Raw genomic sequence first — 16,211 nt, 5'->3', positions numbered from 1 at the left:
CATAGTATTATGCAATTTAATAGCCACACTCTTGAGAAGTACTTGTAGTTCTGAAGCCATTGTGTATGGCTTCTTCCAATTATGAGAATGACATTAACTTGAAGGTAGAAGTGTCTTTTTGTAAACACTAGAAGATAGAGTACAACAGTAATTTAGATGTTTCTTAAACAATCCTACCTAAGAAGCATTGCAAGATTAGATCTTACAAAGGGAATGTGAAAAGGTCAAGTTGATGTGGGGAGCTTTACAAGGAAACAGCCTCATCAGAACTTTTCATGTTGGGATAAGATGTTCAAGCCTTAAAATGAGAAAGAAAAGTACATCAAGAGCTATGCTTTGTAGATGATGTCATCTTCTTCTGTTCATTGAAAGCTCTTGTAATATTCAGAGCCTGACAATGACAAGAAAGGATCACAGGTGCTTGAAACCTGTGGGAACCATAAAAGATTCTACCAAAGGCAGAAAGATTTCTTATGTACCTGCTTTGGTATGCGATTCTTCCAGAGAATGGAAGAGGAAGAGTGTCATTTGAAATCTTGAAAGCCGTGCACAGTACAGGCAATACCTCTAATCATCGGTGCAGTGTGGCACTATAGAATAAGTTTCAATACAATGCTGCCTCTCCAACCTAGTCAAGACTCCTCTCCCCTTAGACATGCATTTTGCATTTTGTGACTGTTTGGTAATGTGTTTGTTGCCTGCAGGTCTCCATATTCTGCTAATGCAAAAGCAAAACATCTGAGGTGCTTTGGTGATGTTAACCAAACTTTGACTTAAAACAATGATAATTTACCAAAGGTTTGGGCAAATGAAAGGTGTGGGTGAGTGCAGGTAATTTCTGAATTTCAATTAAATTGATTAAATTGTACTGGGAAATCAATGTGTTCTGTCCCAAAGTGGGTCTCCTGGTCAGCAGCCACATGAAAAGCCATGCTGGCTCAAGACACAAGCGTGCACGTTGGCTGCCGTCTGTGTCTACAAGTTACTTATCTGCACCACTAACCTTGTTAGGTTTTCTGATCAAAGAGATTAAACAGCATTTGTCATTTTGAATAAGAGTCTTCTGTGGCAACCTCGTGAGCTTTGCCGTGAGCTGGTGGGTGTCTTTTCTCTGGAGTCCAGACTTCGCATTTAATTACAGTTGCCCAGTAAAGGCCCTGCTGCATCTTCTGCAAAAAAGCGATCTTTTCCTGCCTCACTTACAAACAAGCATTATAGCCTACCTGTTTGAATATTTCCTGGTTTCACCTTGTATTATTTTTCAGCTTTTTTCTTGCTTTGCAGTCTCTACAATGCTAAAGAAGGTTTTGGTTCCTCAGTCACTCTGATCACGTTTTATTAGTTGTGCTGGTTAAAATTTTCCAAAGCCTGCAAAGCCAGCCAGGTACCTCACAACCCTAAATCTGCATGCATGCATCATTTTTCAGAAATCAAGGAACACTGCACATTCAGACAGTTGCTCAGCTTTGACACAGACTCCTTGTGTGGTTGGCATGCCTGATGCATGTGTGTGCATTTTACATGGCTCATTCTCCTCCTCTGGGGGCCATAACTCTGTTCGATTTTAGTCAAACTTTTCTTTCCCTGTCAGCTGATGTGTTCTGGAAGCTCATGCACTTGCCAAATCTGACAATTTTTCTTACTAATTGACTCTAATGTGAACTGCTCTATGCAGCCCCACTGCTAACTGATAAAAAAAAAAAAAAATAATGAATTTTTGCTTAACTAGCTGATTTAATTAAAATGTTTTATACTGTAATTGTATGGTTTCTATAAATGGAGAGGTAATTTTGTTTAATGAGTTCCTAACCAAACATAACATTCCTGACTGTATGTAGCCAGATTTGATAAAGGTCACAAATGCTGAGGTTCCACTGTTTGCTTTTGTAAGTCGTGATGATCAAACAGCTTGATTTGGCACTTGAAATATCCTGTCAGGATTGGTTCCCTCTATTCCTGTTTACACAAGGAATTATTAGTATAGTTTTAGGAGCAGAGGGGGTTCTGCTCTATATCTGAACACTGTTCATTATCTTTAAAGTAGAAGTCTACTGCCAAAATCACGTCTCATTGTCAATTAGTGGCTTCTCTGCAAACACATTAATTTAATGCCCCTGTTGAAGTACTGCGCACATTGGAACATCTTGCTGCTAAAACACTAGTTTTTAGAACACTTTGACACAAATCATTCATGAATAGCAATTTATGTCTTGATGGCAATGGGACGTGATATGATGCTCTCTTTGATTAAATTTACCACTGTGCTTAAAACTATTAGTAAATAGAGCTAATATAGATAGTCATTGCAGAATTCCAGGAGGTAGATAAGGAGAAAAACAAATTATGGATTCCTTACCTGCATGGTTCCTAAAGAATACCTTCACATAGACAGACTGTAATAAAAGAAAGTCTAAAATAGGAAGTCTCATCTTCTTAAAACTATACTTTCCTGCCTTCAACTTTGGCAAATTCAGCAATGACCTAAATACAAAAGAATCAATTACCCTAAAATAAATAAATTTGCCTTTTGTTCTGCAACCCTTTCATTATACTGTATGAAAACACAAAATGAAATATCTCTTTCTGCTAGAAGATCAAAAACTGGGAAAATGGTGTATTTTGGGAAAAAAGAGCTCATTCGTCCTCCACTGCCATCCCTGGTGTCAGCAAAATGTTGTCTTCTTAGAACAGAATTCATGCAACTGTTTATTTAGCAGTGCTCTCATGTTCCCTTTGTTAAGGAACTAAGCTATATTTTCATTGTCTTATTTTGTGTTTGGTAAATACCATTTCCTCCTGTCCTTTTCACGGCTACCATGGAAACAAGCAAAAATGCTTCAGATTAAATATTTTTAAATCGATTTTTTGTGGTAGAAAATGGTAGAAGTTTTCAAAATGTATATTGATAACAGAGATGAAGGTGAATATGTTTGAACAATGGACTAAAGCTGTCTTTGTATCTCCTAGCATTAATAAAAGTGTATTAAAAACACGTACCCTCAGTTAAACGCTAGGAGTGACACTTGAAACAAAGCAAGCCAAGTATTATTTCTTTCCTGAAAAATGTCTAGTGCAAAGTCTTAAAGATTCTGTAAAAATAATAAGACCAGTATATAAATAAAAAAAGTTAAATCGTAAATAATACTGATACTTGGGGAATAAAAGCCGTATTACCTCACCTTCTATCACAGTTAGATTTTATTTCAAATGCAGGAATAGTCTATTTTATTGCTGAATCCAGAGCATCCATCCATTTTGCGGATTGAGCCCTATAAAATTAATAATCTCTAACAAACATACCCTAAGACGCACAGTTATTTATATGCAGAGAATGGTGGCTTATTTACCCAAACATTAGAGTGATCCAAAATGTTCAGCTAAGCAGGAACACAAAATATGATATTATATTATGTAAATGGGTTTGTGATACGCTCTGCTGGATAATAACTTCCAGATGTCTTTGTAGCCAGAGGCTGACGGATATCAAAGGCAGGTTGGCTGGGAGGGGAGACATGCCAGCTGGCGAGACTGGCTACTGCTAAGTGTAGCGGAAGGTGAAAGCTGGTATTTCTTCACACTCACTGGTTTTATTTATGCACTAGTGGAAAGTCAGTGGTTCACAGCCTTCTTTTCACTAGTACACATAGGGTTTGGTATTACAGGGAACCCACACATCCTCTTCTTACTATGTATTTTCTTCAACTTCTTTTGCGAGTGGGAATTGAGCTTAGCCTGAGTTTCCCAAAAATTAAAGGTCTTAAGCCACAGACTGAAGTGGCAAGAACCTAAAACCAGCCACATGGCTATTCCCCCTTGTCTTTTATTGCCAGTGCTAAATGCAGGCAAGGAGTCTCTATGAGCTCTCGGTGTCATGGCATAAATGGGCTCCATTGGAGCACCTAACAACCTCACCCATTTGGAGCAAAGTTTGCTAAATCCATTTGGCATTCAAGCCTGAAACCCAAGTCCCTAGGGTTGTAGATAAATGTCCTCTTCTGAATGCAGCAGGTTTTATTGCATCGTTAAATGCAATGCTAGACTGAAAAGGCATTGAAAATTACTCCATTAAGATGCCACTGAAGTCACTGGCATGGACTTCAGGAAGGCCCTACACCTTCTGTAAAGCGGCCTTTGAGAAGAAAGATCTCTGCCACAGTCCTCACAGATGAGGCTGTGCTACCTTCAACTTCACATTACTTTCTGAGAGCTTGACCTGCCATTTCAGTAAAAGGTTTTGAGTTCACCTCCGTACGTCTCAAGTTCATTTTAACTGATAGACACCCTATAAACACAAGAGTTGCAAAGAGAATTAATTCTGCCACACTGTCCTGCAGTTTATTCTCCGTGTATTAATGACTTCCTGACCAAATACAGGGAGGATGTGCTCTGAGACAGACTCCCTGTACAACCACTGCTCACAATGAATACTGTAGATGCACTTTTCATAGAAAGAAACATTTTATTAGCAGAAGATGCAATGGCTGCATTTTGATTTAACCTCAGTGGTGGTGTCCATATCTGTATGGATGACAAGCCCATTGGAAGAGTCAGTGGAACACCTCAGAGCAGCACATAGGTGATCCCAGGTTTGCAGGATGTAGGTTTTAAATAATACAGCTAGCACGGAGTGGTTTGCATTGCTTCCTTAGCAAGCTTTAAACAATTCTGCCCTAACAGGAAGACTAAGGCATTAGATCATGCCAAATCCAAATCCATAAGAAATTTACATCTCAACATGGTCTTTTGTCCTATTGTTTTTCTTCATCCCACACTTCGTAATCACTTTTTCTCTTTGAACTTGAAGATTTTCATCCATTTTGGTTTAGCTGTATTTCTCTAGCTTATCAATGTCCTGAAGTAATAGACAGGCGTAATTACTAAATTATGACAATTTTATATCATAGAATCGTATGCTTGTTTAATTATCTGTATTGCCAAAGACCATGCTCACATGTTCTATGTTTGGTATTTGATCGTGTTGTAACGAATTATAAACGTCACCGTGTCATTTTCAGACTGGAAAGTGGATTTAAATTTCCATTTGGCATGTGTTTCTCTTTCTGCTGTAGAATGAGCTGTGGTATTGCAACTTGGATTTCATTACCCTTGTAGCCTTGCTAAAGGGATATCTCCAACATGATGTAAAACAAATTCAGTTGTTCCAGACATATTAGGTAGTCCTGAACTGTGTTGGTTTGTAGATGCCATTTGAAAACCACTGGAACAGAGTTCGGGAATCATGCTCAATGACAGTCTTCCTGGCTTGTGTCTTAAGGAGATGATGTGACTCTTCATCAGAGCAGAGCATGTGGGCTTTGAACAGAAAATCTGCTTTTCTTGGTTTCTGGTTTTTAGTTTCTGCCTAAAACCAAAGTTCAGATGCCAGAGACCAGGAAAAGCATGCAGTATCTTCTGGACAGATTTCCTGACACGCAAGAAGGACGGTTCTTCTAACGGTATGTCTGGTGAATTTGATGTTGAGATGACATGGACTACAGCTCATCACGAAAATTGGGAGCCGTAGATTTGTCTTCCCTGTGCTCATGAATGGATCTGAGATGTGGGAGTTGCTGAAGAGTAGGTTAGGCTGGAGGCATTTCATGAATACTGGCAGTGTTGTTTGTTGGTGTAGAGAGGATGATTTTATGCATAATACAGACATACTTATAAAAATCCAGTTGTGCAAACGCAGCCTTCAAGTATCACGTCAGGGTACAGCTTTAGGTTCTTTCCCTGCTCTGGGGATGCAGCTAGGGCAGATGGAGGAGGGATAGACAATGCTGTGCTGTAGTAGAACCTCCTGCAGCTAGACACAAGCTCAGTCTCAGCCTGCATTAATGGTGCAGAGCATCTCTTTGGTGCTGCTGCTGTCTGCTCTGCTGCTGAACTCAGCACAGTGGGAGCAGATCCTAACACATAAAATGGTCTTTCTGAGGCTGTGAGTGCAGAGTGAATTGGAGGATATCATAATTCCTGTAACCCAATAATTAAGACACTAGGTGGAGTTTTGGGAAATCATGGACTTCTCTCTATCTTGCTGCAAATGCCTGTCATCGTTTCTTCATGCATAACAGGGTGAAAGCACCTCACAAAGGCAACAGGAGGGAAACCACCCTAAAGCAGCAGCACCAGATATGGTTGATTTGATAGCGATAAGGACTGTGGACAGATTGTGTTCTGATGACACTACAAAAGGTAGAGGAATATTTTATCTTTCAAAGATCTCTGCCTGAGATTCTGGAAAGCATATGGCCAGTAAGGCAATGAGAGAAGGAGCAGTTGTTATCTCAGTGAAAACTGTTATTCAGCAAAAACAGAATTTGAAGCTGTATTTTATAATTAATTTAATTTGGTGTCATATTTTTTTTTTGAGTTGAACTTTAGATCCCTGAAAACTCAAAAGTACAGGAGAGTTTTCTGGGGCTCGTGGTTAGTTGTTGCTGTTATTCCAGAGATGCTCTTGGATGTTTCAGTTAGAGATCTGAATAGTTCTGGCATTTGTACTCACCAGACTTTGTTACTGCATTTGTCTCACAGCTTTTAAACAGCAGAAAACATGTACAACGTATTTAAACAACACCAGAGAAATTAAGGTCATGAGAATGCATCGTCAACAAATGAAGATAAAAAAGAACTGTTGTTTAAAAAAAAAATTGTTGTTGCAAGATGCTTTTGAAATTCTACATACCAAATTCAGAGTCATGTTGATGATTTATTCTAATGTAGGAAAACATCATCAAGAGTGACAAGCAAGCTAGTCACTGTCTAGTCACCTGCCAGCAAATATTTCATAAAGACTAAAAAGGCTGGTACTGCCTTGCTGAGCTGACACTAATTATTTCAGTATACGCAGAGCTTTGGGATTCATGTTAATTCTCAAGTCTGTCTTTAGTTCAGACTCATTCCACTGTGTAAACTCAGCAGAGCACAAATTATTTGACCATCCTTTCATAATCTGTCCCCACGCTCGCTTGCCAATTATATAAACTGATCCAAATACCTGCTCTCAAAGGAATCCCATTTGGGAATCACAAACCAATTAAAAAAAAAAGGGGGGGGGGGGGGTTGTATATCTACTTTTCTGTAGCTCTTGTCTGGTAGTCCTATTTCATGTTGACATTCATTTCTGAGTATCTTCTTGAGATAACATTGTTTTCATCTGTGTTCAGAAAAGATATCTTTCTGGTGATAAAGCCCCTTTTAGATGAAAACTCTATCGGAAGTCACATATTGCATCCCATAGGAAGAATGAGTTCAACAGTACCTATCAATTTCCTGAATATCCCAAAAAAGTCTCCTGCTGTTGTAGCGTGATGCTCTTTCTTTGTTCATTACACACTTAAGTGAATATTTTTAGAACAACATCTAAATATTGAGCAGTACTGTAGTGATCTTGCAGCAGCTTAGTGACGATGCTTGTTGAAGGTGTATAAAACAGCATTCAAGCAAACACAAAACACCAGTCACCTCGGTGGCATGAATTAGCATGAGAGAGGATTTGAGAAATGTGGCTATGCGCGTGACTGAAAAAGACTGCATTTTGTCTCTTCTGTGAAAACTCTGCTCTGTTCGAACTGGCTCATTTTTAAGGTTTGCAGTAAAAATAGATGCATTTTTGCACAAATGCTTCCAATAGTTGCAGCCAGTAGATGTTCGCACTCCACAGGTAACACCAATCAGGGCCACAATCAAGCTGTGAGAATGGCCTCCTTGCTGCGATGTCCAACTTTCAGCATCCAGAAGGTTCACACAGTTTGGGAACCACCGCTGAGATGCATATACTGTTTAGTTTTCAGGTGACTGCCTGCTTCATTCCACTTCCAGATCAGGAATTGAAATGTGTTAGTGGATGGATTTACATCAAACTATAAACTCCAAAGCCATGAGTCTCACTGAACTCAGTGCCTATAAATAACTGCTTGCAAATGTGTGGGGGATGTTTTAGTTTGCACCTTTGGAGTAAAACTCAAAGTTACTGTAGCTTAAAATTGTAAGAGTCTCCCAAACACCTTTCCTGTTTATTCCTAATGGTGTTCTTGGGTTTGGGGTGTAAGAGTTTACAGAGGGAAAGTATCTGCTCTTTTAACAATACCCTAAAGGACTAATGACCTTTTCCAAGGCAGCAAGGGATGACGAGAAAGAGGCAGCGATGGGAGCCAAGTGCAGGTCTCCCACTTGTGGTGCCAGCTACTGGAGTGAGTGGAGCCGAGCATCAGCTACTGGAGCGAACTGGGGCCTTCTGCCCCCAGCCCCTGGAGTGGGAGCAGTGTGTGCTCCCAAACCAGCTGCTGGGGGGACTGGCATGACTGAGGTGAGCGTGGGCTCCACACTGGCAGCCAGAATGGGGCCACAGGCCACAACCCATGTGCCTGGTGCCAGCTGCTGGCCGTGCAAATGTCCATATATTCCCAAGATGGTGCGCGTATATTTTCTAGCAAATCCTAAGCTGGACCAGCTGGTGAATAGCAGGGCATTGGGTCCAGGCTGGGGTATTTGGTGGGCAGGGGGGTCCATGCTGTACATCTGGTGGATGTGTGAATGTGGTGTGCATGAGGGACAAGTGTGAGTGCTGGTGCTGTATGTGTGCAGCAAACTTCAGGCCGGACCAGCTGGGGAGAAGGAGTGAGGTGGGTAAGGGAACCAGGATGAAGGTAGGGTTTCTGGGCTGACAGAAGGGCTGTGCTGGTGCTTGAGGAATCTGTGAATGTGCTGGAGAAGCTGGAGAACACTGTGTGTGCCTGCACTAGTGAACTTCAGTCCCTACCAGCCAGAGAGCAGGAAGGGGTCTCGGCTGTCTGTGTTTTATGTGAGCCCTGTGTGTAAGTGCTCTCAAAGGTTGCCCTGATCAAGTCAGTGGCCAGTCGTGTCAGTGACCTTTTTCTCTCTGTGTGTCTGTGTGTCTCTGGGATACGTGCTTAGCTTGGCTGCCACCTGAACCTACAAGGGGAAAGTAGCAGCCACATCCCCCAGCGTGGGCAGAGACCCCAGGGCACCCGGCTGGGCCCCAGTGCCCAACAGGGGCGGTGCTGGGCAGCAGTGGCTGGAGGAGGTGGCCATGCTCTTACCACCTCACCTAACATGAGGCATTGAGTTTTGGATAGATTGTATTTTCTGAGTTAAAATAGCTGAAAATTTTAACTTCCAGAGATTTGTATTCCCACTGAATCTTACCTCAAATCAAGAGAATTTGGCTTCCAATCTTTCTGATCTCTGAAAGTTTAAATATTTTCTTCTGGTAGTGCAGGTCATATGGAACCATGAAATTGCTTTCAACAAGCTCGTCTTTGTTATTTGTCCTTTTCTTTGGACTTTTCAGTAACTCCTGGAATCTTAGAAGGCCACAGAGTATTTAAACATTGGGACTCAGTAACTTCTGAAGGGCCTAGATTTCCAAATCTGCATTTTGTTGATTCTTTGTTCTGTAGAGCAAAAATCTTCTAACATTGTACCAGGCTCTTGAAGTCTAAAACATGGTTCCACCATTTCCATTTCTATGCTGCAGGATTTTAATGTGAACAACACCAAAGGTTGCCATGGGCAGAATCAGAAGTTTAAAAAAAAAAAAAATCACAAAGAATGACTCAAAAGCATTCCAAATAATGAAAATTTCTTACTGACTGAGATATATTACACTTCCCAGGCTACAAAGAAAAATATGTATTCGGGATTTGTATTCAAAAGCCAGCTCTTATAAAAAGGTCATTTCTCATGAAGTACTAAGAAGTTGAACTAATTCACCTTTGTAGCCGTGGAGCTGACTCTCCCTCTGGTCATGATTTGTTTGGTTTGGCAGGATACATCTGCAGAACCACAGACCACAGGTTGTTGTAACCCTGTTAATGCCAAGGAGCAGGGTAACTTTGTAATATAAAACCTGAACCCATGACATAGGCATTAAAGGAATTTTCTTCTTTTTTACTGTGTTCTGGTAGGTTGCATTTATTAGAAATTTGCAGAAATGTCTTTACCCCAAAGTGCTGCTAAAGCTCCCTGCAGCTGGTGTAATGAAGACGATATATTCTGGGAGGCATCTTGATTTGAGAGTGACAGCTCCATATATCTGTGAAAATGAAGTGGCAGCAGAGTTGCCAGTAAAGCATATTGTGTCTTTGTGATGCAGAAATATATCATGTTAATAACAATAATTTTCACAGTTACATGTGACCATTTGCACACAGGGAAGCGCTGTTGTTGGGAGAGGTCCTAAGAAGCGAGGAAAAAACTAACTGGGTTTGTTTTCTTGCTTCCTAAACAGCCAAAGGGAAGGAAGAGCATACCCGGGGAGCTGGCGCAGCAGCAAAGTGACACCCTCCTCCCGTGGCGCCAGCATCAGAGCGCTAATGGCCTCCGGCGGCAAAAGCGAGATTGGGTCATCCCACCAATCAACGTGCCAGAAAATTCGAGAGGCCCCTTTCCACAGCAGCTGGTTCGGGTAAGGCAAAATAAGAGATGGAGATAATGGTAATTTTGCCGTGGGTCTAGTGAAGTCATAGGTGCAGTCCAAGCTCGTGGCATGGGAAGGCTGATTTGAAGTAGGGGCTCTCTGTTCTTCCTTCCTTGCGCAGGAAAAGTTGCCTTTTGCACACTGCTGAAGCACTGCTTTTCTGAAGTGAATTGTCCCAGTTTTCCCTCCCCCAGCTGAACAGCAGCCTAATCGCCTCCTTCCAGCCAGTCCCCCAGGAGACGCCGGCATTGATGCCAAGATGGCACTTTGCCCGCGCTCTCATCCAGAAAACGGCTGCAGGTGTAAAGCTGGGCTTGGTGACACCCAGCACTGAGGGGGTGCTGCATCCTTCCCTTCCTGCACCGAGTCGCAGTGCAGATGCGTGGCGGGGCTCAAGGAGTTTGGCTGCCTGCCGCCGCAGATGGATCCCTCATCCTCTGCATGTTGCTGGTTTCTTTCTTTACAAGGATGATCACTGAGATCAAGTTTGCCCATGTGGTTTTCTGTGATGGTTTATTGGATGTCAGGAAAAGAAAAAGAAGGGGAAAGAAGCCTTGACAGACACATTTGGTTGATATATTGTTGCTATTGATAAGTGTTAGCAAAATACAATTACACATTGCTATTCCTCTTACGGGCGCTGGTTGTATTTTTTGGAGCAGTAGAAAGATTGACTGTAAGAAAAGAATTCTCTCGCAGGATGTTTCAGCTCTTCCCTTTGAAGAAAATGGTGACAATTATAAAATTTCAGAACTTATTTTGAGTGACAGTGGTGTGCAATTGGCATCAGGAACTTCACCTAGTCGTCTTGAAACAGTGCCTGGATTCAAATGAGTTGTTATCATTATCCATTTCACATGAATTAGCTCAAACTGTTATGCACAACCAATGTCTGGGAGCACACAAGGAGCTGGCTGAGTCTTTTAGAAGTCCAAGTGAACTTTGCAGTGACTCTTGTAATGACTGAAGGTACAGGTGCTCAGTTCACTGAGTATTAGGTACACTTGAATTGTTGGTGACATTTCTTTGTGTAATTAGGGAGATGTTACAAGGAATAGTAATAACTGAAAAAAAAAAAAAAAAAGAAGAAAAAAAAAAGAAAAAAAAAAAGTACCAGGTGGCAAATGTTTTTGTGTGTGTCCTAGAAAAAGGAGTCTGCCAAAGAGTCACTGTATGTTCTTCAGTGCTGGGTGAGGAGTGACCTGCTAATGTTTTGTCCTAGCAAGTTGAAGAAATGTCTGAAGAGGAAGATTACTGAATGTGTCAAAATATTTCCATAAATCAGATTATAGTTTAGAATAATTCCTGAATTCCTGTGAAAAATAAGTGGGCTACTTGCAAAATGATCTTATGCCCTGGCCCACTCCCTGCTGATTTCTTTTGGGTTTGACTAGACAGCGAGGACAACTTGGCACCACTGTGCCATGGAAAAATTATTGATTTATAAGGACTGAAATCTCTGTGGCAGTTTTTATTCTTACAGTCTGGAGATAAAACATGAGGCCTCGGGAATACAATACACCAGTGTTAATAAAAGTGGCAAATGTTAAATTTTATATAGGTACAGGAGAATTTATATTCATCACTTATACTACTGGTAACCTTGGAAAGGTAACCTTGGAAAGACAACCTCGCTGTTGGAAACACTGGGCTCCCAGATTGTCACGAAAATACATTCCATTGTGGTTTTTAAATACAGATGCTAAAGAAAATACTGAAAAAATAAAAATAAAAAATAGGGTAGGAAAGTGAGAATTTTTTTTATAAAGTGCTGCTTTCCTTTTCTCCTGACATGCAGAAAGTATTGTAATGACAGGGAATATCATAGCTTTGTACAAATGGTGTAATTTGATTAAGCATGAGAACCCCTGATGTTTCGGGCTTGGGTCAAGTTTCTGCTCATCTGCAGCAACTGGCCTACTTGCTGGCCCCTGAATATGAAGCTTGGGTGATTCCTAGCAGGAGTTACAGCTTTCTCTGTTAGGCTTTGCTCTTTAATTATCCAGAACAGGACAAATCGACATCTTCAAAGACCAGCACTATCTGGTTATTTCCATCCACATAATCTTCAGATTGCCCTGGAGCATTCTGCTGTCTCCTAGATCTAGGTAACAGTTTTGATCTGATTTCCCATGCTTTTGCTCACTGGGCGCTGAATATTTTTGTGTCCATCTGCTCACAAACTGGAGCTAGAAGTGCACATGTGAAGTTACAGCACAAATCTCATTTGTATGGAAAGAAGTCTGTCACAGTTTTCTCTGCTAGTTTTTATAAAGTGTTCAAACTTAATGCCAGTTCCTGGGCACTGGACTTTTTGTGCTCCAGAGAGCCCTGCTTGTATTTCCATTTTAGAGGTGTAACTAATGGAAACCAGTCCTTCCATTATCATATCTTTGGTTCTGCTTACATGGAAGGAAAGGAAGGGATGGCATGAAAAATCTGAATACTAAAAAAAAAAAAAAAAAAAAAGGCCTACCAGAGGTACATTTTCATTGTACCACTTGCTGGTTGCGTTTTTATAGGTCAGACTAATTTGAAATGCATAGGCAAATCTTTTTGGTTCCCTCCCACTCCTGCTTCCTATTGTGAAGGTAAAAATTCCATTTTATGGAAGTTGATTAGTTACTTGTCAGTATTTTTAGCAAGGCTGTGCCTGAATGAAGTTTAAATTATAGCAAAGGTGAACGTAGCTTGATGGGAGTCACACACCTCAAAATGCAGCCCTATCTGGTTCAGCTGGGATCAACTGTAATTCTGTGCTCATTAAAGCATTTCATTCTGATAAAATACGTTAAATGAAAAACTTTAAAAAAAATGAAAAAAGGAAGAAGTCACAACATTATTCCTGCCAAAAAAACCCTCTGTTAATTACAGGGTTTCTTCTTTCAAAGGAACATCCGTGTCTGTTCATATGCATCAACCACACTAACTAGGAAATGTGTTTAAGAAAAACAGTATGTAAAAAAAATAGGAATTTCTGATGAGTTTCAGTGGCTGAAAAAAATCTACCTATAAATACAAATACAAGACCAATTCTTCAGAGATTGTAAATAAACATCTTATGTATAAGGTATAATTTTTTTATTGGTATCAGTGTTTTGCAAATTTTGGTTTTCTGTTCAAGCTGAAGAAAGTTATTAAATTTTATCGGTATATGCATATTTATTTTGCAAACATTTATGAAATTCTTGGTTTTAATTTCCTTTTGCTTCATTTCCACCTTTGTATTAGGAATAATATTTTACATGCTGTGAAATATTTTACTGTAGTGAGGATAATTTCATCACTAATTGTCAGGTACTCTCATTATTAAAACTATGAGGTCCATAAAAAAGCCTATTAAAAATACAAAAACAATATGAAATCCCTATCCTTCCCCAAGCAAATGACTCATGCAGGCACACTGATCAACCAAGATAGCATATTAAATAGTTGCTTCTTTGCGGAGTACCCTCTAGTTTCTCACTGATTCATGCTTTTTAGCTACATGTGTAGCTAATTCTTAATTATCTATTATCTAATCATCTATTAGCTTATCCTGTATTTCATCTTCTTTTTAACTTCAAAAAGTTACCTCGGTTTTGGGTCCAGTCTCTAGCTTCTTCTGATGGAAATATTCTGGTAGTTTTAGATGCTGAAGTCTTAGCCAGTCTCACTGGGCTGTATGAAAAACATTCATTTAAAAGACAGCAGCTTTTAGTCGTGGCAAGCTTAGATAACAGGCTCTTGTATCAACCACTGCAACTGTATACACCCTTAGGAATGCTCCAAACTTCCAGCTTCATCTCTAGGTTCTTTCTAGAGCTCTTATGAGCTGCCTGTCTCCATCTTGATCTGCAGTGACCCTAATTTTCCCAACTTGCCTGTGTCAAATCTGGAACTGAAACAGGTGAATTTTGCCTGTGAGATCTCTTACAATAAACAACTTGTTTGTTCTCATTACGCTGGCAAGAAAATCCATTGCAGATGACCAAGATGGGATCTCAGTGCCCTTACAAACTGCCTTGATTGCGTGCTACAGGCACAGCATGCTCCCTCATATCTGAACGCTGGTAATCTCAGACACAAGAATACTATAAATAATCTAATGTGTATAACAGGGAATAAGAGGGAAGGATGCATTTTATGTAAATTTAATCAGAAAGTCCTGAAGTGGTTTGGAAAGTTGGCAGAATATAATATACCTGAAGACTCTTGCCTTGCTTCTTAGCAGAGGTGCCATTGATTGGTTGGGTTTCGTGCAGCATGATGCATGTTAATGGAGCAGAGAGCTCTTTTCAGCATGCTGGAGAACCCCAAGGTTTTTGTGGATGGGGTTTAGCACACGTTAAGCTATATGGTGAAATCAGATATTTAATATGAAAAGACTTGATAACAGAGTCTTGAGCTCTGCGGATTATTTGGGTGCTGTAGCCTGTCCTAATTCAGGAAATAGACGTAGTGAGACAGTTCTCCAAAAGTCTAAAATCCCACTGCTGGACGTGCATGTAAGGTGTACTGAGAAAATCCCCACTGTCATGGACTGTCATCCCTCAATACTGCCATTTCCCTTGCTCATCCACAGGTATTTCAGCATGCACCTTTGCGCTGTTTTTAAATAGTTTTATTGTAGGAAATCCCTCATGCCTCCTCTATCAATGACGTTGCTTACTGCTGTGAAATTGGCAGTTCAGAATCCATTAACTCCCAGCTGCAAGACAGATGGCATCTGTCTGTGGTGAGAGAAGGTTTGTTGAGAAAAGGCCTCGCAAATGCTTCCCCAAGGATGTCAGACCTCACTTCTCCTGAGAGAGACACAGACAGCCTTGATTACAAATAGGCCTAGATCTTCCTTATTCTTTGTGGGAACAGGTGTTTCTTTTGCCTTATTAGCCACAAACAACAACAACAACAAAATATGATTCTGGCTCTCAGTACATGTCATCTTTGGTACCACTATGAGCATTATCGGACAAAATTTGAAAATTAGACACTTCGGTCTCTATTGTGGCAGCCGGAGAGAGATGAAAAGGAGCAAGCCAAGAAGGTGGAGAGGAGATGGGCCATCATGCACACAGTGTTGCTCTGTAGAGCCACAGATTTCTTTGAAGGATGGTAGATGGCAACAGCCCTTGGCTGTGATTTCATGACACAAACCAGCTTGAAACCAAACGGAGAAAGATTAGCAGGAAAATGTTTCAATAAGCACGGTCAGGTGTTGCCATGGTCCCAGCTCTGGTATGAACCTGTCCTTTTGGAGTGTGCATTCAAAGCAGGAATCTGCACACTTTGGATGAACGGGGAAAGGAAAACATACTCTTGACACCTCCATTTGAAATTTTTTATAAGCAGGCAGTTTAAAGCAGGTTCCTAAATACATACCACACTATATATATTCTTCAAACTACATTCCTTTGTTTGTATTCTTGCTGGCATATGAAGACTGGATGTCACCCTTAACTCTCCCATCATTTCACAGAAATAGCAAGCCAGATCCTGATGTGAATTCAGGCATCTCTGCCAAAGCTGGTGGGGCTACACCAGCGTATTCCATTTGGGAATCTAGGTCGAAGAAAGCAGATGCCCAGTGCTTTATGGGCATTACATGCATGTGCACACACAGCATTATGGATTGAAAAGTGCAGCTACAGCATAAATGCTCCATTTGAAATTCTCTTCCAACAGCATTCAAGCCTATACTGTAATTATACATATTGTATTTCCTTGTATTCAGACCCATGGGGAATTTATATTGTCCTTGCTAAAGCCAGAGGGACTGAAGGAAAGC

General features: G+C 40.7%; 1 protein-coding gene across 1 annotated transcript in view; it reads left to right on the top strand.

The window, feature by feature from the left end:
* The window catches only part of CDH4 (cadherin 4), a 457,614-nt gene that overhangs the window by 285,405 nt on the left and 155,998 nt on the right, over positions 1 to 16,211 (top strand). The window contains exon 4 of the mRNA XM_082773208.1: positions 10,256 to 10,432. Within this exon, the coding sequence (XP_082629334.1) occupies positions 10,256 to 10,432 (177 nt within the window). The remainder of the gene's footprint in view (positions 1 to 10,255; positions 10,433 to 16,211) is intronic.

The sequence above is a fragment of the Aythya marila genome (assembly GCF_965140915.1).
Source record: "Aythya marila genome assembly, chromosome: 16".
NCBI lineage: Eukaryota > Metazoa > Chordata > Aves > Anseriformes > Anatidae > Aythya > Aythya marila.
The sequence above is the reverse complement of the archived record's forward strand: the minus strand, read 5'-3'. Positions and strand labels throughout refer to the sequence as shown.